A 27009-nucleotide genomic window follows, 5' to 3' on the forward strand; every position below is an offset into this window, starting at 1 on the left:
GCTATTATTGAAATCAAATCTGGCACCAAACGAAACTTTCAATATGAAACTGAATGATGACTGTAATAAACATGGAACAATAATTATGTCCCCAATTATAAATGTTATTTATTAAAGAGCTTCAGTGTGAAAACTCCCAATGAAGATCGTGAGATCTCGAACCAGAGAGACTTTGGACACATTCTCCTTATTATTCCATGCTTTAAGTATGACCTTTATTTCAGTAATCAAACACAAATTTTACAATTTGATATATGTTTTGAATGAATTCTTTGGTGATAATATCTGCCATATCTGCCATATAAGCTAATGCTGCAGAAAGAACTTTAACTTGCTCTGACTTTCTCCTGTTGATGGGATGAGAATGTGAATCTGTCACGTCTCAAAAATAGCGAACAAATTATTTTAAAACAGTTTCAAATAACAGTGAGCAAACAAATGCAACCTCACAAAATACATTTTCAAAGTTCAATGTACATATATGTCACCGGATACAACCCTGAGATTCATTTTCGTGTGGGCATATTCAATAAATCTATAGAATAATAACTCTAAAAGCATCAATGAAAGACCATCCATTAGGTGAAAAGAATTTCAGATTGCTAGATTTCAACCAATATTGTAAAGCACTACAGATCCAAGTAGAACATCACATCCAAGCAGAAAGCATTATCCAATTATCTATTTTGTATTGTTCAGCATTCCTAATATACCCAACTTGCTGCCAAGTCTCAGTAGGAGGTAATAGCTTACTTTGTAAATCTGATTGATTTAGTATGAAAAGCAAGGTTAATTCCTGGGTACTTTACGTAATGGTTAAATGCTGTGGTACAATCTGCTAAATAACCATTTCCTCTCTATTCTGTTTTAAGTTCCTAATCCTACATTATCTCTAATTTTAACACTTACAGTACTGTGCAAAAGTCTTGGGCAAATAGAGAGCTCGGCTGCTAAAGATTTTGTGCAGAGTACTGTAGTAATTTTATGTATTGCACTGTACTGCTGTCACAAAAAAAATAAATTTCATGACACATGTGAGTGATGTTAAACCTGATTCTGATATAGAACATAGAACGTAGAATAGTGCAGCACAGTACAGGCCCTCCGGCCCACATTGTTGTGCCGACCCTCAAACTCTGCCTCCCATATACCCCCCCGACCTTAAATTCCTCCATATACCTGTCTAGTAGTCTCTTAAACTTCACTAGTGTAACTGGTTCCACCACTGACTCAGGCAGTGCATTCCATGCACCAACCACTCTATGGGTCTCTATCATGGATTGACAGTGGGAAGGGGCAGGGAGAGAGTAATCATGGTTGGGAAAAGGGAGAGGGAGCAGGAAGCACCAAAGAGACATTCAGGAATGATCAATAAACCAATTGTTTATAATTAAATGACCTTGCCTGGTGTCTCAGGGGCTGGGTGTGTCTGCACCTGTCCCACCCAACTCTTGGCACTCCTTCTCTGCTTCCTGCCTCACACCCCTCCATTCCCAATATCCTTTGCTCTCGCCAGATTTATAACCTCTCTTTCTGCTCCACGTTGACAAATACAGTACTGTGCAAGGATAAAGTTAACAGTTGCATACCGATGAAATTACCACTGACAAATTCTCTCTTCAAGGTCCAGCTTGACTTAGAAACACTTACTGTAGCAGTTATTCAATGTCATTGGGACAAAATACTGGGACTCCTTATCCAAGCTCCTTCCACAACTTTTTCCCAGGATGGAAATGGCCAATACTGGGGGCATAATTTAAGGTGATTGGAGGAAAATATGGTGGGGAGGGAGCTTGGGATGTCAGAGGCAGGTCCTTTACAGAGAGACAGATGGATGTATGGAATGCTCTGCCAGGGGTGGTAATAGAGGCAAGTACATTAGGGGCACTTAAGGAACTCTTGGATAGACACATACATGATATGAAAATGGAGGGTTATGGATGAAGGAAAGAGATAGACTAATCATAGAGTACGTTAAAAGTTCAACACAGCATCTTGGGCCAGTGAGCCTGTACTGTTCTGTCTTATTCTCTGTTCTATATAATTATAGCTGTTCAATGCAATGGCTCAGAGCCTGCATCTCTTGAGCAATAAGGGATGGGTAACAAGCACTGCTCCCGCTAAGCTGCACGGGTGCTCTGCCACACAACAACTGAAATGCTCTCACACACATAGCCTTTGTTGCCATGCAGATAGAAATTTCTTTTATATAGTATTAATGTAATTGTGGGTAGTGGGTAGTGGTTCCACATGTCACTACTACAGGGTGTGACGACCCTGCCTTACACGAGTCCCAGGCTCAGTAGTCTCCGGCTGACAGTACCCAGTATGGGCCCCTATCCAGGGTTACGGATCCCACTGCCTTGTGGGTATCTTCGGGAGAAGAGAAGGCTGAGGAGTAAACCCTACACAAATCCGGAGTGGAGTCCCTAAGGGGGTTGGATGACGTATCACGTCACCTCCCGGCAGACTCCTGCAGCCAAGTTGATGCCAAATGTACTGCCTCGCATTCCTTTGGACCACATTCATGGGCCGAGAGGGGGATCTTGATGTCTGGGCAGCCCAGGATCTCCATATTCACTACCCAGGTCTGCACCCCTGTCTACTTAGACAGACAGAAATTTTGAAATTATGCTAATATAATTTCAAAATCTGTGTTAATATACTTCTGAAATACCCTGTAATAAATGATGTATTCATGAATATAATCTATGTTTTCTAAATAATAAATATACTGCATGTTTTACCTTGAAACACTTTAGCACTTCTATGTAGTTACATTGCTAATGTTTCATGGTGCAACACGGTTACAAATTGTAACTATAAACACAGGATGGAAGTTTATTATTTGATTCATTTAATATATGTGTAATCACTTGGATAATAGATTTCCTGATAATGAGTTAAGAGAATGGCGAGCTTTTGATCCTGTTGCTATTGCATATACAACTGATCTTGAATTCACAAGATCACAAGACAAAGGAGCAGAAGTAGGCCATTCGGCCCATCGAGTCTGCTCCGCAGCTCCCCTATGAGCTATTCACCCATCTAGTTTCAATTTCCGGCTTTTTCCCCATATCCCTTGATACCCTGACTAATTAGATACCTGCCAATATCCTCCTTAAACACCCTCAATGATCGGGCCTCCAAAGCTGTATGTGGCAACGAATTCCACAAATCCACAACCCTCTGGCTTAAAAAATTTCTCTTCATCTCTTTTTCAAATGGGTACCCTCTAATTCTAAGACTATGGCCTCTTGTCCTGGACTCACCCACCAAAGGAAACAACCTTTCCACATCTACTCTGTCCAACTCTTTCAACATTCGAAACATTTCTATGAAAATTAAGAAAAGGGAATGCTGTGTAATGCCCTGGTTAAGATTTTGACTGCTATGCTGCAAGGTATTTCATTTTAGCAATCTGTAATTGCAGTGTGTCCTGCTGGTAGAATGTTTTGGCTTTGGCTAAAGATAAGGAGTCATGTTGTTCAACTTAGGAATGTTGTGTCAGCCAGTCAGGATGGTGGGATCAGGAGAAGGTTCCAAAAAAAAGCAAGGTGGAGAGAGATTTGTGACAGAGAGTGGTTGGGTTTGTGGTCTTTTGGCAGGAGATGCAGAGAGGAGAGGATCTGGGAGGACACCTGGAGGATCCAATCTGAAGGGGAGACCCTAATGGGAGGAGTGCTACAAGAGGCGAAGAAATCCATGAAGGAAAGTTCTACCAGTGATTGCCGATGAGAAATCAGCGCCAAGAGTAAAGCTGTACAGCCAACCACTACAGGCACAACATGAGCTCCAATATTGTGCGCACATTTAGACTGGCTTGATTGTAATGGGCCCTTTTCTTTTCTCTCTCCTATTAACTGTTTGATAAAGCTGAAATGCATAAATATATTTTCTTTATAATTTTTTATGGCATATGATCTGTTATTTTTTGTCAATCGGAAACTGTGTATGAGCAGTATTTACACAGCATTCGCTCAAATCAAGGTTCCTTTAAACAGAACATCACAATATCCCTGTTTGGTTGAACCCCAAATCATACTGACCCTAGACGTATATTGTTTATGAAAGATGTCCTTCCCACTGCTGAGTCCTGTGGCTGTTAGCAGAGTCAGCCAATGAGCTGTGCTTTTATATGAGCCTGGTGAGAGGGTTACAGTTTTATGATTGACAAAAAAATACTCAGCTACTATTACGAAGAACAACAAAAGCATTGCCCCAAAAATATCGCAGCAACTCTCTGTCATTTCAAGTTTGTCGTTTCTGAGAAAGTTAAGACTGGTTTAATTCAGACGTTTACTGATATGTTGAACTATATGCTTAGAAATTAAGAATTTGAAGAACTGTCAATCTTTGTTGACATTGTTGGAACATTTCATGCTTCTAGTGCTGACTGTAAGCATGAATTCAGTCTTATGAATTCAATTAAATGCAAATCCAGTAACAGATTACAAATGGAACATTTGGATGATTTAATGAGGATTAATACACATTCTTCACCTGGTTGCAAAACCCTTTTTATGCAATGAACCAATACCATTAAGCAAGGGGTCACCCCATGGAAAAAGCTAGTGACAAGTAGCCATTGCAAGCCCACTAACTCCACACTTCTTCTGGCTACACTTTGGTTTCTAGAAAGTTCCCTTTTCTGCTCAGTTCTGATGAAAGGCCATTGGCCTGAGGCTTTAGTTATGATTCTCTTCCTGAAGATGTGGTCTGATCTGCTGAATGTTTCTAACACATTCTGCTTTATTTCAGATTTCAAACATTTGCAGTTATTTTGATTTTCACTCTATTGTGTTTTCCCATTTTTTCTGACTCCTCCATATATGCTCTGATTAGATCTGCCTCACCAATACCTTTAAAAGAGATCTTTAATTTTCCTTAATCAGGCTCTCCTCCACCATAGTTGACACTACTCTCAACCTGACTTCCTGTGCTCTCACGTTCCTTTGTGATAGCATGTTTTTCTGAAATTGTAACTGTATGTGTTATTTGTGCTGCGTGCTGTTGGTAATACGTTTTGTACCTTGGCCACGGAGAAACATTGTTTTGTTCGGCTATATTCATGTATGGTTGAATGATAATCAAATCTGAAACTTGAAACTGGATTCCAGATTCAAAAACCCTCTCTGTAACTTGTACAACCTGTAATTGAGTTCCATCATCCATCACATCTTCTCGTACCCAACCCTTCCAGCATAACAAAGAGCCTCTTCCAGCCGCAACGCCCAGGGTCCTCTTCCACCTCCAATGACTACTTCCCCTTTTCCCATTTTCTCTTGCAACCATAAAATATGCACCCTCTGATCTATTGCTTCAAACCTTCCCACCATTCAGAGAATCAAAAACTCATTTTATGGGGAGAAGTCAGGAGAATGGGTTGAGAGGGATAATAAATCAGCCATGACGGAATGGTAGAGAAGACCTGGTGGGCGGAATGGCAAAATTCTGCTCCCATGCCTTATGGTCTTATCTCGGAGGAAATAGCAATCACCTGCTTTTCTCCTAATTAATGTAATGCATTTAGTGCTCACTGTGTGATGCCCTGGTGTGTTGGAGAAACCAAACACAGATTAGTGAATGTTTTGTAGAGCACCTCTGTGAGGATGATCCTGAGCGTCCAGTCACATGTCACTTTAATTCCCCCATTCCTTTCCCATTTTGCTGTCCTGGCTTCCTAATTTGCTCCAACGATGCCCAATGGAAGTGTTAGTTTGCAGTTGCCTGGACTCAGTACTAAATTTAACAGTTTCAAGCCACCACCTCCTCTCCTATTTTCTCTCTGTAGACATGGCTGTACCATTCTCTTTCAAGCAGCCTCACTTTTCTCCTGTTTCTAAATATTTCAAATGTTTAAAATAATTAACAAAGTCTGCCCGCCATTAGAAACCATAGAAACCATAGAAACTACAGCACAGAAACAGGCCTTTTGGCCCTTCTTGGCTGTGCCGAACCATTTTCTGCCTAGTCCCACTGACCTGCACACGGACCATATCTCTCCATACACCTCCCATCCATGTATCTGTCCAATTTATTCTTAAATGTTAAAAAAGAACCCGCATTTACCACCTCGTCTGGCAGCTCATTCCATACTCCCACCACTCTCTGTGTGAAGAAGCCCCCACTAATGTTCCCTTTAAACTTTTCCCCCCTCACCCTAAACCCATGTCCTCTGGTTTTTTTCTCCCCTTGCCTCAGTGGAAAAAGCCTGCTTGCATTCACTCTATCTATACCCGTCATAATTTTATATACCTCTATCAAATCTCCCCTCATTCTTCTACGCTTCAGGGAATAAAGTCCCAACCTATTCAACCTTTCTCTGTAACTGGGTTTCTCAAGTCCCGGCAACATCCTTGTAAACCTTCTCTGCACTCTTTCAACCTTATTTATATCCTTCCTGTAATTTGGTGACCAAAACTGAACACAATACTCCAGATTCGCCTCACCAATGCCTTATACAACCTCATCATAACATTCCAGCTCTTATACTCAATACTTTGATTAATAAAGGCTAATGTACCAAAAGCTCTCTTTACGACCCTATCTACCTGTGACGCCACTTTTAGGGAATTTTGTATCTATATTCCCAGATCCCTCTGTTCCACTGCACTCTTCAGTGCCTTACCATTAACCCTGTATGTTCTACATTGGTTTGTCCTTCCAACGTGCAATACCTCACACTTATCAGTATTAAACTCCATCTGCCATTTTTTAGCCCATTTTTCCAGCTGGTCCAAGTCCCTCTGCAGGCTCTGAAAACCTTCCTCACTGTCTACTACACCTCCAATCTTTGTATCATCAGCAAACTTGCTGATCCAATTTACCACATTATCATCCAGATCATTGATATAGATGACAAATAACAATGGACCCAGCACTGTTCCCTGTGGCACACCACCAGTCACAGGCCTCCACTCAGAGAAGCAATTCTCTACCACCACTCTCTGGCTTCTTCCATTGAGCCAATGTCTAATCCAATTTACCACCTCTCCATGTATACCTAGCAACTGAATTTTCCTAACTAACCTCCCATGCGGGACCTTGTCAAAGGCCTTACTGAAGTCCATGTAGACAATATCCACTGCCTTCCCTTCATCCACTTTCCTGGTAACCTCCTCGAAAAACTCCAATAGATTGGTCAAACATGACCTACCACGCACAAAGCCATGTTGACTCTCCCTAATAAGTCCCTGTCTATCCAAATGCTTGTGGATTCTGTCTCTTAGTACTCCCTCCAATAACTTACCTACTACCGATGTTAAATTTGTTGGCCTATAATTTCCCGGATTACTTTTCGATCCTTTTTTAAACAACGGAACAACATGAGCCACTCTCCAATCCTCCGGCACCTCACCTGTAGACAGTGACATTTTAAATATTTCAGCCAGGGCCCCTGCAATTTCAACACTAGTCTCCTTCAAGGTCCGAGGGAACACCCTGTCAGGTCCTGGGGATTTATCCACTTTAATTTTCCTCAAGACAGCAAGGACCTCCTCCTTTTCAATCTGTACAGTTTCCATGATCTCACTACTTGTTTCCCTTAATTCCATAGACTTCATACCAGTTTCATTAGTAAACACAGACGCAAAAAACCTCTTTAAGATCTCCCCTATTTCCTTTGGTTCCGCACATAGCCGACCACTCTGATCTTCAAGAGGACCAATCTTATCCTTACAATCCTTTTGCTCTTAATATACCTGTAAAAGCTCTTTGGATTATCCTTCACTTTGACTGCCAAGGCAACCTCATGTCTTCTTTTTGCCCTCCTGATTTCTTTCTTAAGTATTTTCTTGCTCTTCTTATACTCCTCAAGCACCTTATTTACCCCCTGTTTCCTATACATTTCATACAACTCCCTCTTCTTCTTTATCAGAGTTGCAATATCCCTTGAGAACCAAGGTTCCTTATTCCTATTCACCTTGCCTTTAATCCTGACAGGAACATACAAATTCTGCACTCTCAAAATTTCTGCTTTGAAGGCTTCCCACCTACCGATCACATCCATGCCAGAGAACAACCTGTCCCAATCCACGCTTTTTAGATCCTTTCTCATTTCTTCAAATTTGGCTTTCTTCCAGTTAAGAACCTCAACCCTAGGACCAGATCTATCCTTGTCCATGATCAAGTTGAAACTAATGGTGTTATGATCACTGGAACCAGTGATCACTCTTCTGTCACTTGTCACAGATAACCCTCCCCCTCTCGGCCACTTAAAACACAACTGCTTTCTCACGTATTCCATTCTGATGAAGGATCCTTCAAGTACAACACTGAGTCAGTTTCTTTCCCTGCTGATGCTGCCTGACCTGCTGACTGTTTCTGGTATTGCAACATTTATGCTTCCAATTTCCAGCACCTGCAGTTTATTTTGCTCTCATTACAAAAGTACAATTCTACTTTACAGAAGTCATATTGCTGACTGCCTGCTCGCTCAGTCCAAAACAAACAGGGGTTCAGTGAAACCCCTGGCTTTTTCCACATTCACCTCAACAACAAAATAACACAGTGTGCAAATGGAGAACCCATGTCAAACAAAGTAATGATACAACAGGAATGTGGTACTGTATTACAAAGTACAAAACAAGCCAGATGACTCAATAGTGCGTTTGTAGTGCATTCCATTCACAGCGCTGGGATATACCAACAGCGTAATGATGGCATATAAAAATTACTCATAGAGTAACGATCACATATATTAAAAAATTAAAAGTTTTGCATTGCCTTTTTGGAGCAGCTATATTTCATTAGGAGTTTGAGAAGATTTGGTGAGTTACCAAAGACACTTGCAAATTTCTGCAGATGTACTGTGGAGAGCATTCTAACTGGCTGCATCACTGTCTGGTATGGGGAGGGGCAGGCCACTGCTCAGGATCAATACAAGCTGAACAGAGTTGTCAACTCATGGGCACTACCCTCCCCAGCATCTTCAAGGAGGGCTGCCTTAAAAAGGCGGCATTCATTTTAAAGGACCCCATCACCTAGGACATGCCCTCTTCTCGTTGCTACCATTAAGGAGGAGCTATAGGGGCCTTGAAGAGTGACATTCAATGATTCAGGAACAGCTTCTTCCCCTCTGCCATCAGATTTCTTCATGGACATTGAACCTGTAAGCACTGCCTTGCTACTTTCTTTTTGCACAAATTATTTTATATATATATATACACACACCCACACGCATACACCGTAATTCACTTTTTATTGTCATACATTGCATTGTACCGCTGCTGAATAACAACAAATTGCATGACATATGCCACTGAAATATTAAACCTGGTTCTGATTCTTAAGGCAGGAAGGAGTGGGATCTAGAAGATGCCAGAATAAGAAAGTGAGGGGAGAAAGCAGGGAGGACAAGCTGGAAGGTGATAGGCGAAGCCAGGTGGGTGGGGGAGAAGGGAGGGGGAGGGGGTTATGAAGTAAGAGGCAGAGAGGTGATAGACAGAAAAGGTAAAGGGCTGGAGAAGAAGGAATCCGATAGAAGAGGAGAGTTGACCAAGTGAGAAAGGGAGGGAGGAGGGGTAAAGGGGGTGATAGGCTGGTGAGGAGAGGAGGTAAGAGGCCAGAGTGGGGAGGTGAAGAAGAGGGAAGGGGGAAGGGAAAAAGAACAGAAGGAGAAATCGATGTTCATGCCACAAGGTTGGAGCTACTCAATCAGAATATGAGGTTTTGCTCCTCCAACCAGAGAGAAACTTCATCATGGCAGAAGAGGAGGCCATACAATGTCGGAATTGGAATGAGGATAGGAATTAAAGTGATTTGCCACTGGGGAATTCCATTTTTGACAGATGGAGCAGGGGTACTTGACAAAGCAGTTCCCCAATCTACATTGAGTATCACCAATGCAGAGGAGGCCACATCGGGAGCACCGAATGCAGTCATCGATCCCAACAGGTTTGTAGGTAAGCGTTACCTCTCCTGGAAGGACTGTTTGGGGTCCTTAGTGTTGGTGAGGGAGCAGGTGGCTAAGGTCCTTTGCTCCACATTACACTGCCAATATCTATGCTGCTATGGCTGTTCTCAAATATCGGTTTAACATCAGAGGTCACTGTGGATCAATTCCTTTAGGAATAATACTTGTGATTAATATTTCATGCAAATGAGTCAGAAAATTCAGGTGATTCATGGATATGCTGATGTTGCACATTTCACTAATTTGTTCTTTGATATTTATTGCTCTGGTGCATACTTTGCACAAAAGAAACCTCACCCATTTCCCTTCCTGTTAACTACATGTATCTTTGTGTCAGCTGGGGATAGTGAGGATTCCATAAGGGATGACAATAGATTGCACAATTAACAATTGTTTAAAGTCAGTCAACTGGAGTCCAAAAAGAGAAAAAGTTAACTGCTGAGTATTATTCCTGCGTGGATAAAAGTATCAAAATCCAAATGTTTTAAAATAAACACATTTAACATGAACTTCATGATTTTCCTTTTTACATGTTCTTCAATGCCTCTAAATCTAGGCATATTTTCCTATTTAGTTTTCCTTCTATGATTGATTTAATTTAATTTTTGTTTTAATTACACTCCTTTAATTCGAGCTGGTCCACCAGCCAAGCCATTGCTCAGCCAAGTCCCAGATGCCAATTGCTTTCACCACATCGTTAGCCTTTGAGGGAAGAGAAACAGTTTTGACTGAGCTGGGGAGAGTTCCGCTCAGCAACAATCACTGAAGGCTGCAGGAACTCAGCAAGTCAGGCAGCATCTATGGAGGGGGGAAAAAATCAGTCAACTTTTCAGGCCGAGGCCCTTCATCGGAATATTGTTCAGTCATTTCACACACAGCACAATGATTCAGATAAACAAAATAATATACAGGGTGTTTCCTGACCCGTGAAGAATCGAACACCTCCTTTTATCTTTGCCTATCCTTAAGGTTGTCATAGCAAGTGGCTGCAGGGTGGGGGGCAGGGGGGAGTATTGGGGATGAGCTCTGCATATTAGATGCCCCCTATGGCATATGTCTCAAATAGCCTCTGACCACCAAGTCCAGCTCCTGGCCTACATGTGTGACTTAACTACTAAGCCTGGAAGAATCGTTCCTACTGACAGCAAAAGGGGCAAAGGTGGCTTACTGATGCCTTAAAACCAGTCTCTCTGGGCAGATGGGCTCATTAGCAGTTCACCTAGAAGGAAAGCTCTGATCTCAAAGCTCTGCTGCCTTGCGGCTATACCAGCTTATGGAGAAGGCTTTGGGAGTAAACCCCTGGAAAAATTCCAGAGATGGAGTCCCTCAGGCAGTCCTACATTGAGTTCAAGACTGACTGGTAATTCTTGCAACGCCGCTGGCGCCAGACTATATCAGTCTTTATGTTCCTTTGGATTCATCATCTGCAAGGAGAGGGGAAGCCTACTGCATGGGCAACAGTTTGCTCTCCATATCATACTGCCAAGGCTTGTGTATCTAGGCAGCTAGCACACAAATGCATGGTCGACCCCGAAAAATGGAGGATCTCTCTTTTTACCACCTGAACTGCCACCGCAGTGGCTAGATCTTGGACAACTCACAGTTACGACGGAAGTTGCTTTGCAATCTGAATGGAAGAGGTTGTCTTGCACATTTTATCCCCAACAGCCCTCTGTGCCAGCTTGTCTCAAAGCTGAAGTGGTGAACTCACATCTCTGGCTGAAGGCAGAAAGTCATCCAGGTTTCCTAGACTATATTTCTTGGAGACTCAGAAGAGAATCTTCCCCACTTTGTCCCCCTTTGTCTTTCAATTGGCAGAGAGTTTTCAGCTGATTTGTCCTAGAAAGCATCAACGTGTACTTGAATCAACTGAATAGGACCAGCTTGATGTTTCAGCTGAACAGTACACAAGTCATTCCCTCATTCATCAAACAACATTTTGGAATCCACAAATCCCTGCTGATCTAGTTTAGTGACTCATTTTGGTCAAACAACATTGAATTTTCTACAAGCCTGTTTCAGCTGGAAATAATCATGACTCCAAGGACTATTACTGGTTCCCCACATAATGATCACAAGTAACCACCTGAACTACATGGTGTGACGGAGTCAGGCCACTGGTCAACAGTGTCAAGGGGAAGTGGAGAGCCCGCATGTCTTGGTAAAACAACTTACATCGTAACCTCGTCCACAGAACAAATGCTGTCTTGCTGAGTAGATCTTTAGCAAGAATATCGCATTTCATGTACAAGGTTAGCAGAATAGAAAGTCACAATTATTGGGTTCTGAACATCTTTGGAGAGGATTGGACTGGGACTTTGTGAGGCTCAACTATCCACAGAAAGCTACCTAAGCACTTTATATGGCGTACAAGTTTGGCCAAACTCCGCCGTGGATGGCCCCAAACCTACCTACGAAAGGAGGAGGGTTAGGCATGGGGCTAGCAACCCCATCCCATAAAAACATCTGCTACATCACAGGTGTTACCTGTTACACATGGCCGGAAGTTGTCCTGCCCATTGAGGTGAACATTAAGACAGCCTCAAATTTCTTCTCTGCGCAATCGCTCTGGGCTGTTGCTGCTGGCTGGTGTCCTTTAACACTAGCTCATCGTGGAGGACACTGCTAACCATAGAGTCAAATCCATGCCCTTCTCCTTGCACTGGAAAGAGTAATATGTGCCAAGGGCTTGGTGAGCATTTTGAGCTACCTTACAGCCAAGAGCCTGACTGGACTCTTGCAGCCTTAAGAACACCCAAGTTGGGCTTCTATTTCTGATTAAAAGGAAAACATTTTCTGGATTGTAGAATAGTTCAAAGTTGAAAGTAAATTTATTATCAAAGTACATTTATGTCACCATATACAACCCTGTGATTCACTTTCTTAATAAATCCATAATAGAATAATAATAACCATAACAGAAACAATGAAAGACTGCACCAACTTGGGGGCTCAACCACAGTGCAAAAGATAACTAACTGTGCAAATACAAAAAGAAAGAAGTAATTTTAGTAAATAAATAAACAATAAATATCAAGAACATGAGCTGAGACCAGTTGAGGTGAGACTACAGTGAGAGGTTTCCCCATGGTCAACTCTAGGCATCTGTGCTGTAATCATGCTCACCTGCAGACCACCACAAGGATCACGACTAAGCAGTGAATGGTGTCCTGAGATGTTCAGACATCCCTCCACACTAAGGGGTCCGCAGATTTGTAGCGGCTTGCCTTATTTCCCACGGGCTGCCACTCATGCAGACTCGTGTACTGACACTCGTGGGAGAGACCACAGGAAGGAAACGGGCAGGAGAATGACAGACCACAGCGGGCACAGCAAGTGGCCCACAGATCATCAAATCCTCTCTACCACTTTTTGAATTTCATAATCAGTGTACTTCATCAAGCTCCAAATCACATTTGTACAACTTTAATTTCCATAATGGATTTTGAATAGTTATTTATTTATTTAGAGATACAACATGGAATAGACTCTCCCTGCCATTCTAGCCCCAGCAACCCCGACAACTCCGATTTAAGCCTAATCAAGGGACTGTTTACAATGACCACTCAACCTACCCAGTACATAATTGGATAATGGGAGGAAACTGGAGCACCCCGGGAAAACCCACACATTCCACAGGGAGGATGTAAGACTCCTCCTTACAGAGACCATAAGACCACAAGACATAGCGGCAGAATTAGGCCATTCAGCCCATTGAGTCTGCTCCGCCATCTCATCTGGCTGATCCTGGATCCCATTCAACCCCATACAACTGTGCTCTCACCATGTCCACTGATGCCCCGACCAATCAGGAATCTATCAACAGGCTTGGCCTCCAGTGCAGTCTGTGGCAGAGCATTCCACAGATTCTCCACTCTTTGGCTAATAAAAATTCCTCCTTACTTCTGTTCTAAAAGTTCACCCCTCATTTTGAGACTGTGCTCTCTAGTTCTGGATACCCCCACCATAGGAAACACCTCTCCACTTCAACCTTATCTAGTCCTTTCAATTTTCGGTAGATTTCAATAAGAGACCCATGTATTTGCCTTCTTTACCACAGGCTCACCCTGTGAATTAACCTTCTGGGGGTCTTTCATGAAGACTTCTAAGTCCCTTTGCACCTCTGATGTTCAAATTTTCTCCCCAGTTAGATATTATATAAGCTACTGTTCCTTTTACCAAAATACATTAATGTACATTTCCCAAGTGTATTCCATATTACACTGTCCATAACTGCACCAGTCTTGGTGTCATCCACAAATTTGCAAATCCACCCATCTACATTTTCATCCAAATCATTGAGATATATCCCAGAGTTCCAAGCACAGCTCCTCGGGATACACCACTGGACCTCCACCAGAATAATAGCCTTCCATCCCAACTTTCTGTTTTCCACGGACAAGCCAGTTCTGAATCGAAACTTGCAATTCCCCCATGCATCATTATCATCTGAATCTTATCAAACGCCTTATTAATGTCCATGTAGATAACAGCCACTGCCTTACCCTCATTAAGTACCTTTGTCACCTTCTGAAAAAACTTTATTAAGTTTATAGGCATGACCTGCCCCGCACAAAGCCATGCTCTCTATCTCTAATCAGGCCATGCCTTTCCAAAAATTGCATAAAAGCTACACCTCAGTATCTTCTCCAATAGCTTCCATACCACTGATGTGAGGCCCACAGGTTTATAGTAATCTGATTATCCCCATTTCCTTTCTTGAACAAAGGCACAACATTTGCTGCACTCCAGTATTTTGGGACCTTGCTTGTTGCAAGTGAGAACACAAAGGCTTTTGTTGAAGCCCCCAAGCAATTTCTTCCATTGCTTCTTTCAATATTCTGGGATATACAGTACATCTGGAGGCCTAGGATTTTACCCATCTTAATGATTTACAGAAGTCCCACCACCACATCCTCCTTAATCTCAAAATGTCCCAGCATACTAGCATACCTCCTCCCTTGTTTTCCCCATCCTCTAAATCCTTTCCCTCAGTAAGTACTGACAAATTACTTATTTCATACCTCAGCCACTTGTACTGACTCCAAGCACAAATTCCCCCCTACATCCTGTCATGGACCTGTGCTCTCCTTCACTATCCTCTTTGTCCTAAGTATAAAATGTTTTAGGATTCTTGTAGATCCTTTTTTCCAAGGGCACTTTATGGCTCATTTTGACCTTGATAATGGCCTGCTGAACAGTTTCCTGTAATCCAGAGCCCAGCCTGATTTTAGCTTCCTAAACTACATAAGCTTCCTTTTCCTTCAGGTCATCCAAGATTCCCTTACTTTAGCATTGTTGTCCTTATTCCTTAGCAGAACATGCTGATCCTGAACTCCCATTTGTCCGTGGTAGACTTATCCAACAGTGTCTGCCCTCTGGATTCTGCCTTATCCGGTTGTAATATACCCTCCCCTGAACTTGGTACCTTCCTGCTAGACCCATTTTTATCCTTAATCATGACCACCTTAAAACATAATGAGTTATGGTCAATGTTCCCAAAATGTTCACACAACTCATTGATGTTTTCAATTTTTCCAGATACATAGAGTATCTGCAACACTGTCAAGGTAAGTTTTCAAGAAAAGACACATTAATTCAGAAAAGTACTGCAGGTTGCAATAGACCAAAAAAAATTACATTAATTTTATTTTGGTTCCATAAGGTTGTCATAGCTGGGGGGTGGTGGGGATATGTTGGCACTGCCTATTAAATGCTCCCAATGGCAGGCGACTCAAATAGCCTCTGACAACCAAGTCCAGCTTCTGGCCTTCACATGTCACTTAGCCACTAAGCCCATAGAACCACTTCTACTGGGAGGAGAAGGGGCAAAGGGAGGTTTACTGGCACCATAAAAGCAGTAGCTTCAGGCAGATGGGGCTTGTCAACCATTGTTGAGAATATAAACTTTGATCTCAAACCTCCGCTGCCTTGCAGGCTTTGGGAGTAAACCTGAGGGTAAGTCCAGAGCTGGAGTCCCAAAGACAATTCTATGTTGAGTTCAATGCTGACTGGCAACTCCTGCGACACTGCTGGTACCAAACTGTATCAGTTTCTGCCATTCCTTTGGATTCATCAGCTGTGTGGAGAGGGGGAGCCTGCTGCATGGGCAACGGCTTGCTCTCCATATCATACTGGCTCGGCTTGTAGACAGCTAGGATGCAAGTTCAAGTTTAATTGTCATTCAAGCATACATGAATACTCATGAATAGGGCCAAATGAAACAGTGTTTCTCCAGGGCCAAGGTGCACAACACAGTACCAGCAGTCGCACACGGCATGAGGCACATATAAGATATCAGTAAAATACAGTCACAGAAACAAGAGAAAAAGAAAATTGCAACATCCATAGTTGACCCACGGGGGCCTATAAAATATATTTCAGCACATTGACTTTATATTTGAGGCAGCTATACTACAATAATTGCCGAATGATTCAGGGAAACAAAGTGCTAAATGTTGCTCACGTATCTTTAAGACTATTGTTCTCTTTACGTGATGTAACAGTGCTATCTTGTGGTACCTCTGTTATATTTCTTCAAGTTAGTTGTCTCTTTATACCTCAATGGATAACATCATGTAATAATAATGTTAGTCAGATCTCACAAATAGAACCTTGTGCTTATTTAATATCAAAAAGTAAAATTGACACTGTGAAGGGAAGATTAATTTTTAATCTTTTTTACAGAAAAATAATTGGAAGGCAAAGTAATGTTAACAGTTTGGGGACCAAATAGAAGCTCCTTATTCCTTTCTTTCTCAAAAATAGCAGCTTTTTTTCTAAACTGTTTGAGATTTGCAGCATAAACACATCTGTGTTACTATTCTATTGTATTCAGGCTTCGATTGAGCAACTGTTAACAACTCTTATTTTGTATTCCATCATGGCTTTCATGATCGAGGTCTCAACTGATCAATGAGATAATACAAAGGTGACTCTCTATGTCGCCTGCTCACAGCAGAACAGCCAACCACGTTCTGGAGAACTGACTATTCAGACCAACAGAATGGACTGCACTGTTGAATGCAGGTTGTTCAATGGGGGACGTTCTGTAATGACTGACTATACAAACAGTAATATGAGAGAGCCCTACTTTTCCACACTCAACACAATGTTCAAACAATAGAGAACGTGTTGAAAAAATATTAAATAGAGCTGAATTTCAGAGAAATAAATTACTAGCATAAATATTTCTGCATTAAAATTTTAAATTCAACATTCTATTCGTGAGAGGATGCTGCAGCAAATTTAGTATTTGAATTCAACTGTGAGCTCAAGACACACATAGATCTTACTTATTTATTGAGTTACAGTGCAGAACAGGATCTTCTGGGCCTGAAAGCTGCATCACCCAGCAACCCCCAATTTAACCCGAGCCTAATCACGGGACAATTTACAATGATCAATTAACCTACTAATGGGTACACCTTTGGACTGTGGGTGGAAACCAGAGCCCCTGGAGAATATCCACACATTCCATGGGGAGGACGTACAGTCTCCTTACGGATGACATCAGAATTGAACTCGGAACTTCGACATCCCGAGCGGTAACAGCATTGCGTTAACTGCTGTGCAGCAATGGTGTGCACGGCTGAGGGATTGTGATGCTGCCTTCAGATTGGGGGATGTGACAGCAAGAACTGTGCTTTCCTGCTCCATCAGAAAGGCAAAACAGGAGAATATATAGCCACTAGTATGGGAACTAGCTGAGCATCAGACCAGAAGTCCCTACAAAGGACTGTAAGAATTGCTGAGAGGATTATAGGGATCTCCCTACCAGAGGGAAAACTTCACTGCACTGTTCCCACAACCTATGAACTCACTTTGAAGGACACTTCATCTCATGTTCTCGATTTTATTGCATATTTTATGAATTAATTTACTTATTATTTCTTTTTTTTCCTTTTTGTATTTGTACAGTTTGTTGTCTTTTTCACATTGGTTGTTTGTCCACCCTGTTGGGTGCGGTCTTGATTCTACTGTGTTTCTTGTATTTACTGTGAATGCCTGCAAGAAAATGAAGAACAGGGCTTCAAATGTTAATGTTGCTGGGCTTTCTTATTTAATGCTATGCAATATTGTCATTGGACACATTTCCGACATCAATGGATTGTCTTCACACTGTAATTTATTCAAAATGTAGATCTTGAAAGGATCACACCAAACTCTGTTCCACCAACTTGGAACCCACTTGGTACAAGTGCTGTAAAATTCAAACTTCTGTAGATCGAACTGGGATTCAGGATATGATTCCTTTGTCCACAGAGTGAAGATGCAGGATCTACAGGTCCCATACTCTCATGCATCCTTTTCTTTGTCTGAGGACACCAGAATCTCCATGCTTCCCTATCTCCCAGAGTCTCCCAGCTGTCCTGTTTTCCTGCTTGATAATCCCTCTCAACGCGAGAAAATGCAAATCACTTACACTGAAGTATAATAAAATCAGCCCATTAAAGTCCCCTGGTAACAAGAGGGAAAAATGACCAGCATAGAGATACAACAATAGGCCAGTGGATACGTATTTGGCAATGAGTCACTTCTTAAAAGCTGCTTACCACCTACAAGATGAAGGTCAGAAGAGTAGTGGAAGCTTGACACCAACTGGGACGAAATAATCCAGTTTGATTGGCACACCATCTACCACACCTCTTGGTGCATCGTGTCCACTGTGTACAGTGAGTACAGGAGCAAGTTACAATGGGCTCTCATGCAGCACCTTCTAATTCCAGAGGCAAATGGACACCACTGACTCCAAGTCACACACCACCCTCATTTCATACACATAAAATTGCTGGTGAATCAATGATCTACATCTCTGACCTCCATTTGAGAAGATCCTCCTTCTATTTTTGTGTGGGCACCTGGCCAAGTGGTTAAGGCATTGGACTAGCGACCTGAAGGTTGTGAGTTCATGCCCCAGCCGAGGCAACGTGTTGTGTCCTTAAGCAGGGCACTTAATCATACATTGCTCTGCGACGGCACTGGTGCCAAGCTGTATGGGTCCTAATACCCTTCCCTTGGACAAATTTGACGTCGTGGAGAGGGGAGACTTGCAGCATGGGCAACTGCTGGTCTTCCATACAACCTTGCCCAGGCCTGCACCCTGGAGAGTGAAGACTTTCCAGGCGCAGATCCATGGTCTCGCGAGACTAACAGATGCCTTCTATTTTGAGGAAAGTTATAAAACAGAGTGAAACTACATATAAAAATGCATAAAAGGTAACAGGAAAATAAAGTGCAGCTAGGTTGGGTGGGACTACAACTAGAGGGCAATAGGTGAAAAGTTTAAGGGGAACATGAATGGCGGTGCAGGCTCAAAGGGTCGAATGGCCTACTCCTGCACCTATTTTCTACGTTTCTATGAGGGGAAACTTCACCCAGGAGGGTTGTGAGAGTGTGGAATGAGCTGCCAGTGCAAGTGGTACATGCCAGCTTGGTTTCATAGTTTAAGAGAGTTTGGATTGGTGCATGGTTGAATGGTAGGGGTATGGTGGACTATGGTACCAGTGCAGGTCGAGGGAAGTTGGCAGTTTAAATGGTTCGGCACAGACTAGATGGGCTGAAGGACCTGTTCCTGTACTGTACATTTCTAAGACTCTACACAGGGGGATTCAGATTGAAACGTTCTGTTTACTGTCACAAAAGCTGAGAAAATGGTAGATTTTGCAATGCAGGAGTTGCTATTACTCAGTGATTTCCAACAGTGACAGCAGTCTTCACACGTTATTGTCATTTTCCCTGTTCCAGAAATATTCATTTATACTAGTTTCCATTCCACATGACGGAAAAACAGGCCCTGCATCCAGGGGAGCAGGGATAAATTATGGCAAGTTGGAGAAATCGATGTTCATGCCATCAGGTTGGAGAGAGGTGCTCCTCCAGCCTGAGTGTGACAATGTTGAAACGAAAATGGGATGTCAAATTGAAACGGGCAGCCACTGAGAAATCCCCCCTCTGTGGCAGACAGAGCTAAGGTGCTTTGACCAAATGGTCCCCCAATCTACGGCAGGTCTCACTAAAGCAGAGGAGTTGCACTGGGAGCCCGAGGTATAGTAGGTGACCCTGACAGACTCACGGGTAAAGTGTTGCCTTGCCTGAAGGGACCTGAATGGTGGTGAGGAAGGCTGTGTGGGAGCAGGCGTAGCATTTGTCCCACTTGCAGGGATCAGTCCCAGGAGGAAGATCAAGTGAGGAGAGACAAGTGGCCAAGGGAGAGATCACGTGGAGACCACTTGCCTCTGGTGCCCCTCCTCCTTCCCTTTCTCCTATGGTCTACCGTTCTGTAACGTCCTTCTTCTTCAGTGCTTACCTCTTCCACCCATCATATCCCAGCTCCTCATTTCACACCCCTCCCCCACCCACCTACCTTCCCCTCACCTGGTCTCACCTTTCATCTGCTAGTTTGTACTCCTATCCCTCTCACCAGTTTCTTATTATGGCTTCTTTCCCCTTCCTTTCCAGTCCCAATGAAGGGTCTCAGTCCCAAAATATCAACTGTTTATTCTTCTCCATAGATGCTGCCTGACCTAATGAGTTCCTCCAGTATTTTGTTTGTGTTGCACCTGGAGAATCTCTTGTGTTCATGAATTCCCATTTAACTAACGGCTATTTTGTTTTCCTCTCACCAACTCTCCTTAGATATAACCACTAGGGTTGCCGACTGTCCTGTATTAGCCAGGACATCCCGTATATTGGGCTAAATTGGTTTGTCCCATACAGGACCGCCCTTGTCCTGTACTTCCCCCGCGAAGGCAGAGCGTTCCCATGAAACCGTTCCTAAGCCGAAATGGTGTAAAGTGCAGAAGCAATTACCATTAATTTATATAGGAAAATTTTTTGAGCGTTCCCAAACCCAAAAAATAACCTACCAAATCATACCAATAACACATAAAACCTAAAATAACACCAACATATAGTAAAAGCAGGAATGATATGATAAATACACAGCCTATATAAAGTAGAATTAATGTATGTACAGTGTATCAGAATCAGGAATATTAAGCCAAAACCGATTTGTAGAAAAAAATCGGCACGCACACTCATGCGCATGTCAAGTATGCGCATGTCACGCATGTGCACACAGGTGCCCGCGCAAGGCTTCATGGTCATGGTAGTCTTTCTTGGGGTAAACACAAGTGTCCTGTATTTGACTGGTACTTTTGTCCTTTATTTGGGACTGAGAAAATTGGCAACCCTAACAACCACTGACATACACACACAAGGCAGTAGGCTGTGAGAGATCAGCCTGCACGTCGTTGGGGGGTAAGGTGAAATGGGATCACTCAGTGAAAACCTATGCTGTCACGGGGAGAACAAGCAAACTGCACGCTGACAGCACCAGAGGTCGGCACTGAACCGGGTTAACTGGCGCTGCGAGGGAACCAGCTGGCCAGCTGTACTGCCCTGAATGTTCCAGCAGGGGTGATGCTGGGATGGGGACAGGTAACAGCGAAACCTTTATTCAACCACAGGATCGATAAAAGCAGAACAAACACACCAGAATATTCACAACAACCTTTTAACAGCTGGTGAAATAACTGCTGAGGTCCGGGGCCTAGTTTGCAGTTGTTATTTGGCCTTTTCACATAGCAACGCTTGCTATCTCATTATTTATTTATATGAAGTCAACAGAAAGTGGGCTGCTGATTCAGGCTGAGTGCATTTTGTGCAATTGGTAATAATAATTTCATCCTCATGTTGTTCCAAGTATTTCAGCCTGAAGCAAACTAAATCCCTGTGAATCTAAATGTGAGAACACTTCAACTGTGTTTTTGCAGCACCCTCACTGCCAGCCAAACCATCACAGAGATTTTTATTATAAAATATCTCAAGGCACTTTACGCTGTGAATTTCTTTGAGGTTCAATGACTCATTTTAATCCATCAAAATCAAAATGTCCCTTCAATCAGTCTGACCTATAAACTACATGTAGCATTAACATCACTGGCTCATCACTCTGTTCCTGTCTTCATTTTCTGTTTTAACGTATTACAATCCATCCTGGGCCCAACATATCGATGCAGTTACTAAGGTGGCACGTCAACAGCTATATTTCATTAGGAGTTTGAGGAGTTTTAGTATTTCACCAAAGACACCTGCAAATTTTTATAGATGTACCATGAAGAGCATTCTAACTGGCAGCATTGTCGACTGGTATGGAGGTGGGGTACTGCACAGGATTGAAATAAGCTGCAGAAAGTCGTAAACTCAGTCAGCTCCATCATGGGCACTGGCTACAATACTAACAAATTTCACAACATATGCCAGTGATATTAAACCTGATTCTGAAAATCCAGGCTAAAATATTTACCATCATTAAATAAAGTTTTCAGGAATTAGTAGCAATTCATTCGATCCTGTAGATTATTTGCTTTAAGTGGATCATATAGAGGGGTTAAATAACTTTCAGTTGTTTAAATGTCAGGTTTTGCTTGCGTACATCCAGAACCTATTGTTTAATCCATTGGTAAAACACATCAAACACTGTAAAAGATCGAAATAGACAGCAAGTCAGAAAGGGAGCCAATCCGGAACATCACACAACTGCCTGGTGTTTTGTGAATTGGTTAACTTTGTTTTAGATGTCCAGATTTTACCTTTTTTCCAAAAAAGAAGATTTCCAGTTTTATAAGGCATCTTCAAGAGAGGCAAGAGGGAGAGGAGGATTCGGGAGGGAAGTTCATAGCCTAGGCCCTCAGTAGCTAAAGGCAAGATGATGATAGCTTTGGGAATGGAGGAATTGCCAGAATTAGAGTGTGTAAGTGCTTGCAAGAGAGTTATAGAACTGGAAATGATCAAGGAAACATGTAAGGAGAGTTCAGAAAATTGGGATCTTAAGAGCAAAATTAAGATATCATTTAATAATTGTCCACAAGTACATGAGTGATGTATGAAAGGGTTTGGTGCAAATTGGTTAGTGGAACTAGAAAAACCTTTGAACCAAAACACCTCCAATTTAATAGAATGCAGAATTTGACCTCACTTGGTCGTGATTTACGTGAAGAACATATGTTCACAGCAAAACCACTAATTTTTATTAAGGAGTTGCCATTCACATACCTCCAAGACCTTTCCTGTGATGAATTTGTCACACTCTTCACATTTCACACCAAAGAGATTCTGATAATCCATTTCGCAATAAGGAGCACCATCTCTGTCGGAGATTTATGGACAGAAGAAAGGAAGGAGGAATAAGAACAACTTTGCAAAGAAATACTTCATAACTAAGCTCACAAACTTAAACCAAAATTAAACTTGGTATTGGATACAAAAGATTAACAAAGATGGTTTGGAGACCAGAGTATGCTAGCAATGTACGGCATATGTTCATCATATAACATTGAGGATAATGTTGAAAACCTGAAATTAAAATCCAATTCAATTCTACTAAGCAAGCTGCCATATTTTACAAATTAATCAGTGATAGACTCTTCTAGATATTTACACCAGATCAATATATAAAAGTCACATAATAACCCATTGCTGCATATTAACGCCACTTCAAGAGTTTAAAATAATCTTGAGAAACAGCACCTTATATTTTAGAAAAACATAGAACATTACAGAATTCCAAGTTCATTATAAAGTTTAACAAATTCTGTGAAACATTGTGTTACACTCACTTATGTCACACAGTCCAGTGTTTTGTTTCTTTACTTGTCCCATTACCATCGATTTTTGCCTTGCTCAATTGTCTTTTTTTCTTTCATTTTACCTGCTATGCATTCCATTTCATTACAAATCTTCCATTTCCTCTTCTGCATGTTAAATTTATCTTTAACTGCTCTCAATTCCGAAAAAAAGATATTACCCCTCAACCTCAACCACCAGGCTCTTGAACCAAAGGGGCTAACTTCACTCAACTTCATTCGTCCCATCACTGAACTGTTCTAACAACCTATGGACCCACTTTCAAGGGCTTTTCATCTCTTGTTCTCAATATTTATTGCTTATTTATTTATTATTATTATTTCTTTATTTTTGTATTTGCACAGTTTGTCATCTTTTGCACTCTGATTGAACAGCCAACTTGGTGCAGTCTTTCATCGATGTTGTTATGGTTACTATTGTATGGGTTTACTGAGTGAGCCCACACGGAAATGAATCGCAGGATTGTATATGGTGATATACATGTTCCCTGGTAATAATTTTACCTGAAACGTTAACTGTTTCACAATCACTTGCTGATTTACACAGCTTTTTCAGCAATTTATTTACATAGTTTGCTGCAGTATTTAACAGTACTGTGTAATACTGTATTTTACTTCTTTATTTTCAACATGATATTGATATTTCTAAACATAAGGGATTCTGCAGATGCTGGAAGTCCAGAGCAATGCAGACAAAATGCAGGAGGAACTAATAACAACACACATAAAAGTTGCTGGTGAACGCAGCAGGCCGGGCAGCATCTATAGGAAGAGGTACAGTCGACATTTTAGGCCAAGACCCTTCGTCAGGACTAACGAAGGGTTGGTCCTGACGAAGGGTCTCGGCCCAAAACGTCAACCGTACCTCTTCTTAGAGATGCTGCCTGGCCTGCTGCGTTCACCAGCAACTTTCATGTGTGTTGCTTGAAATTCCAGCATCTGCAGATTTCCTCGTGTTTGAGGAACTCCTAATATCAGTTCCCCCAGATTCAATTAATGCCAGTGTTATATTGCATTAAGCTTCAAAATAGGATAAAACAAGTTCACTATTGCACTCTGGGCCTTTTAGCAAAGTGTGTGATTTGCACTTACTTGCTGATGTACTCTCCAGTGAGGACTTTCCCACAAGACTTGCACTTGAAACACCCTAGGTGCCACTGATGTTCGAGAGCCAGTAAGGCTTGTCCATTTTTAATATCTCTGCCACAGCCGGCACAATCTGAAAACAGAAAGGAATCCATGTAAGAAATATAAACAATGAAAATCATTAGCTTCCTAAGCCACTGCTCCCTCTAAGCTGTGCAGGTGCATGGCCTCGCAGTAGCTGAAATGTGCCTGTGCATATTTATTTAGATACCGCGCAGGGTCCTTCCAGCCCTTCAAGCTGCGCTGCCCAGCAATCCCCCATTTAATCCAACTTTGGACAGTTAAAGAAAACAGGAACACCCGGAGAAAACTCACACAGTCACAGACAGATCGTACAAACTCCTACAGGTAGCAGTGGGATTTGAACCCAGTTCGCTGGGACTGTAAAGTTACCACGCCACCCCTTTGTTGCCACTCAGTTGGAATTTTCTTTTCCATAATGTGCCATACAGTTTTCAGGCTGTGTAAGCATTTCCTACTCACAGCAATGATTGGTTCATGCTACTGTACAAAAAAAATCAGAGGAAATGTTGCTCCTAAACCAGGGATTGTGGGTTCAAGTCCCATCTGGGGTGATGCAACTTTTAAATAAGCAATGCACATTGATTCAGTTAATTAATAAATAAAAGACTGAGAGTGTTTAAAGTTACAATACTGCTAAAAATTGTAACAATAAACACAGAATGGAAGTCAGTAGCTCTTTGTTAATAAACCATTGGCCCACTTATCGCCAATGTTGCAACATATATATTACAAAAAAAAGCATTTAGCAATGATTGGTCTGTGCAGCTGAAAAAAAAATAAAGGGATGCTGACAAAAATAGCTTCCAGAAGCATACAAGTTTCCCCCGCCATCCGAAGGTAGAGCGTTCCTATGAAACGGTTCGTAAGCCAAAATGTCGTAAAGCGAAGAAGCAATTACCATATTATATGGGAAAATTTTGTGAGCGTTCGCAGACCCAAAAATAACCTTGCAAATCATGCCAAATAACACATAAAACCTAAAATAACAGTAACATATAGTAAAAGCAGGAATGATATGATAAATACACAGCCTATATAAAGTAGAAATACTTTTCCACAATCATTACTGCACTGTTCTCCATTGCGAAAATCTCACACAAGCGCCGTCGGCAGAAAATCTCACGCAAGCGCTGTTGGCAAAAACACGTGCAAGCGCTCTCCAGTAACCTTTATGAAGCTGCCAAATCATACCAAATAACACGTAAAAATACACAGCCGATATAAAGTAGAAATAATGTACGTACAGTGTAGTATCACTTACGGGAATCGGGACAGCACCGAGCATACTGATGATGGTGTGTTAGACTGAGTCATCGGAGTTTGAGTGGTGCAGTGGCCCCCACCCTTCAGGCCACTGAGCGACACATTGCCGCGAAGCATGCAGGGGTCCAGCGGTAGCCGGGAGGTACACAGCACATCTTTAAGAAAAAAGTCCAAACAAACATGCTAATTAATTAGGTGCCACCCGTAATTGTCGGCCCAGATCAGTGCCAATTTCCGATTGCGTCGTCTCTGATCTGGGCCAACAATTACGTGTCGGCGGCACCTAATTAATTAGCATGTTTATTTCGGCTTTTTTCTTAAAGATGTGCTGTATGCCTCCCGGCTACCTTTGCATTCTCCGCGAATCGGTATCTGTCCGTGGCCTGGGGGTTGGGGTGGTGGGATACTGGGGTGTCATCTTGTTGCCTGTTTCCATTAGAGCAGGCAGCTCATCTTCTCCTATCTCTGCCCGCCTCGATGTCGAAGGTCGAGGTTCATCGTCTGCTGTGGCTGATGTGGAAGGCTTGCTTGACTGCTGAGCCTCGCGCATTTTTCTATCACACAGTTATTTAATAAGGACTCAAACCATCCTGCAAATATCCCCTAAACCGACGTACCCTTTCAAAATTAAAGTCGTACTTTACCATTACTCATTTGGTTTCGATTGTTATCCTTTTTTCTTCCAATTGCATCAGCTCTTCATCTGTCAGTTCTTGGTGATGGGATGTCAAAACCTCTTCAACATCATGTTCGTCAGCTTCCACAAGCCAAACTCACGTTGTCCTTACTTCGTTCACCACGATCAAAACACTTAATTATGTCTAGTTTTACCATAAGTGTAACACCCTTACGAGCTCTTTTAGGCTTTTCCAATACCTTAGAACTCATCTTGCAAACGGCTGCTCACAGGCTCGTGTTTAAGCAATGCCGGCGAGAATCCGGGGGAGAGTGGCTGCTTGAGGCGTGCTGAATTTTTTTTCGTAACAGTGAAAACACCTTCTGAAAGCGAAA

General features: G+C 42.2%; 1 protein-coding gene across 1 annotated transcript in view; it reads right to left on the minus strand.

Annotated features, from left to right (window-relative positions):
* Positions 1–27009, minus strand: part of ablim1b (actin binding LIM protein 1b) — a 279078-nt gene that overhangs the window by 138383 nt on the left and 113686 nt on the right. Inside the window, exons 5-6 of the mRNA XM_072239588.1 lie at positions 24658–24784; positions 22976–23069 (exon numbers count right to left, since the gene is read on the minus strand). Of these exons, the coding sequence (XP_072095689.1) occupies positions 22976–23069; positions 24658–24784 (221 nt within the window). The remainder of the gene's footprint in view (positions 1–22975; positions 23070–24657; positions 24785–27009) is intronic.

This window comes from Mobula birostris, chromosome 21 (genome assembly GCF_030028105.1).
Source record: "Mobula birostris isolate sMobBir1 chromosome 21, sMobBir1.hap1, whole genome shotgun sequence".
In the NCBI taxonomy this organism is placed as follows: Eukaryota; Metazoa; Chordata; class Chondrichthyes; order Myliobatiformes; family Myliobatidae; genus Mobula; species Mobula birostris.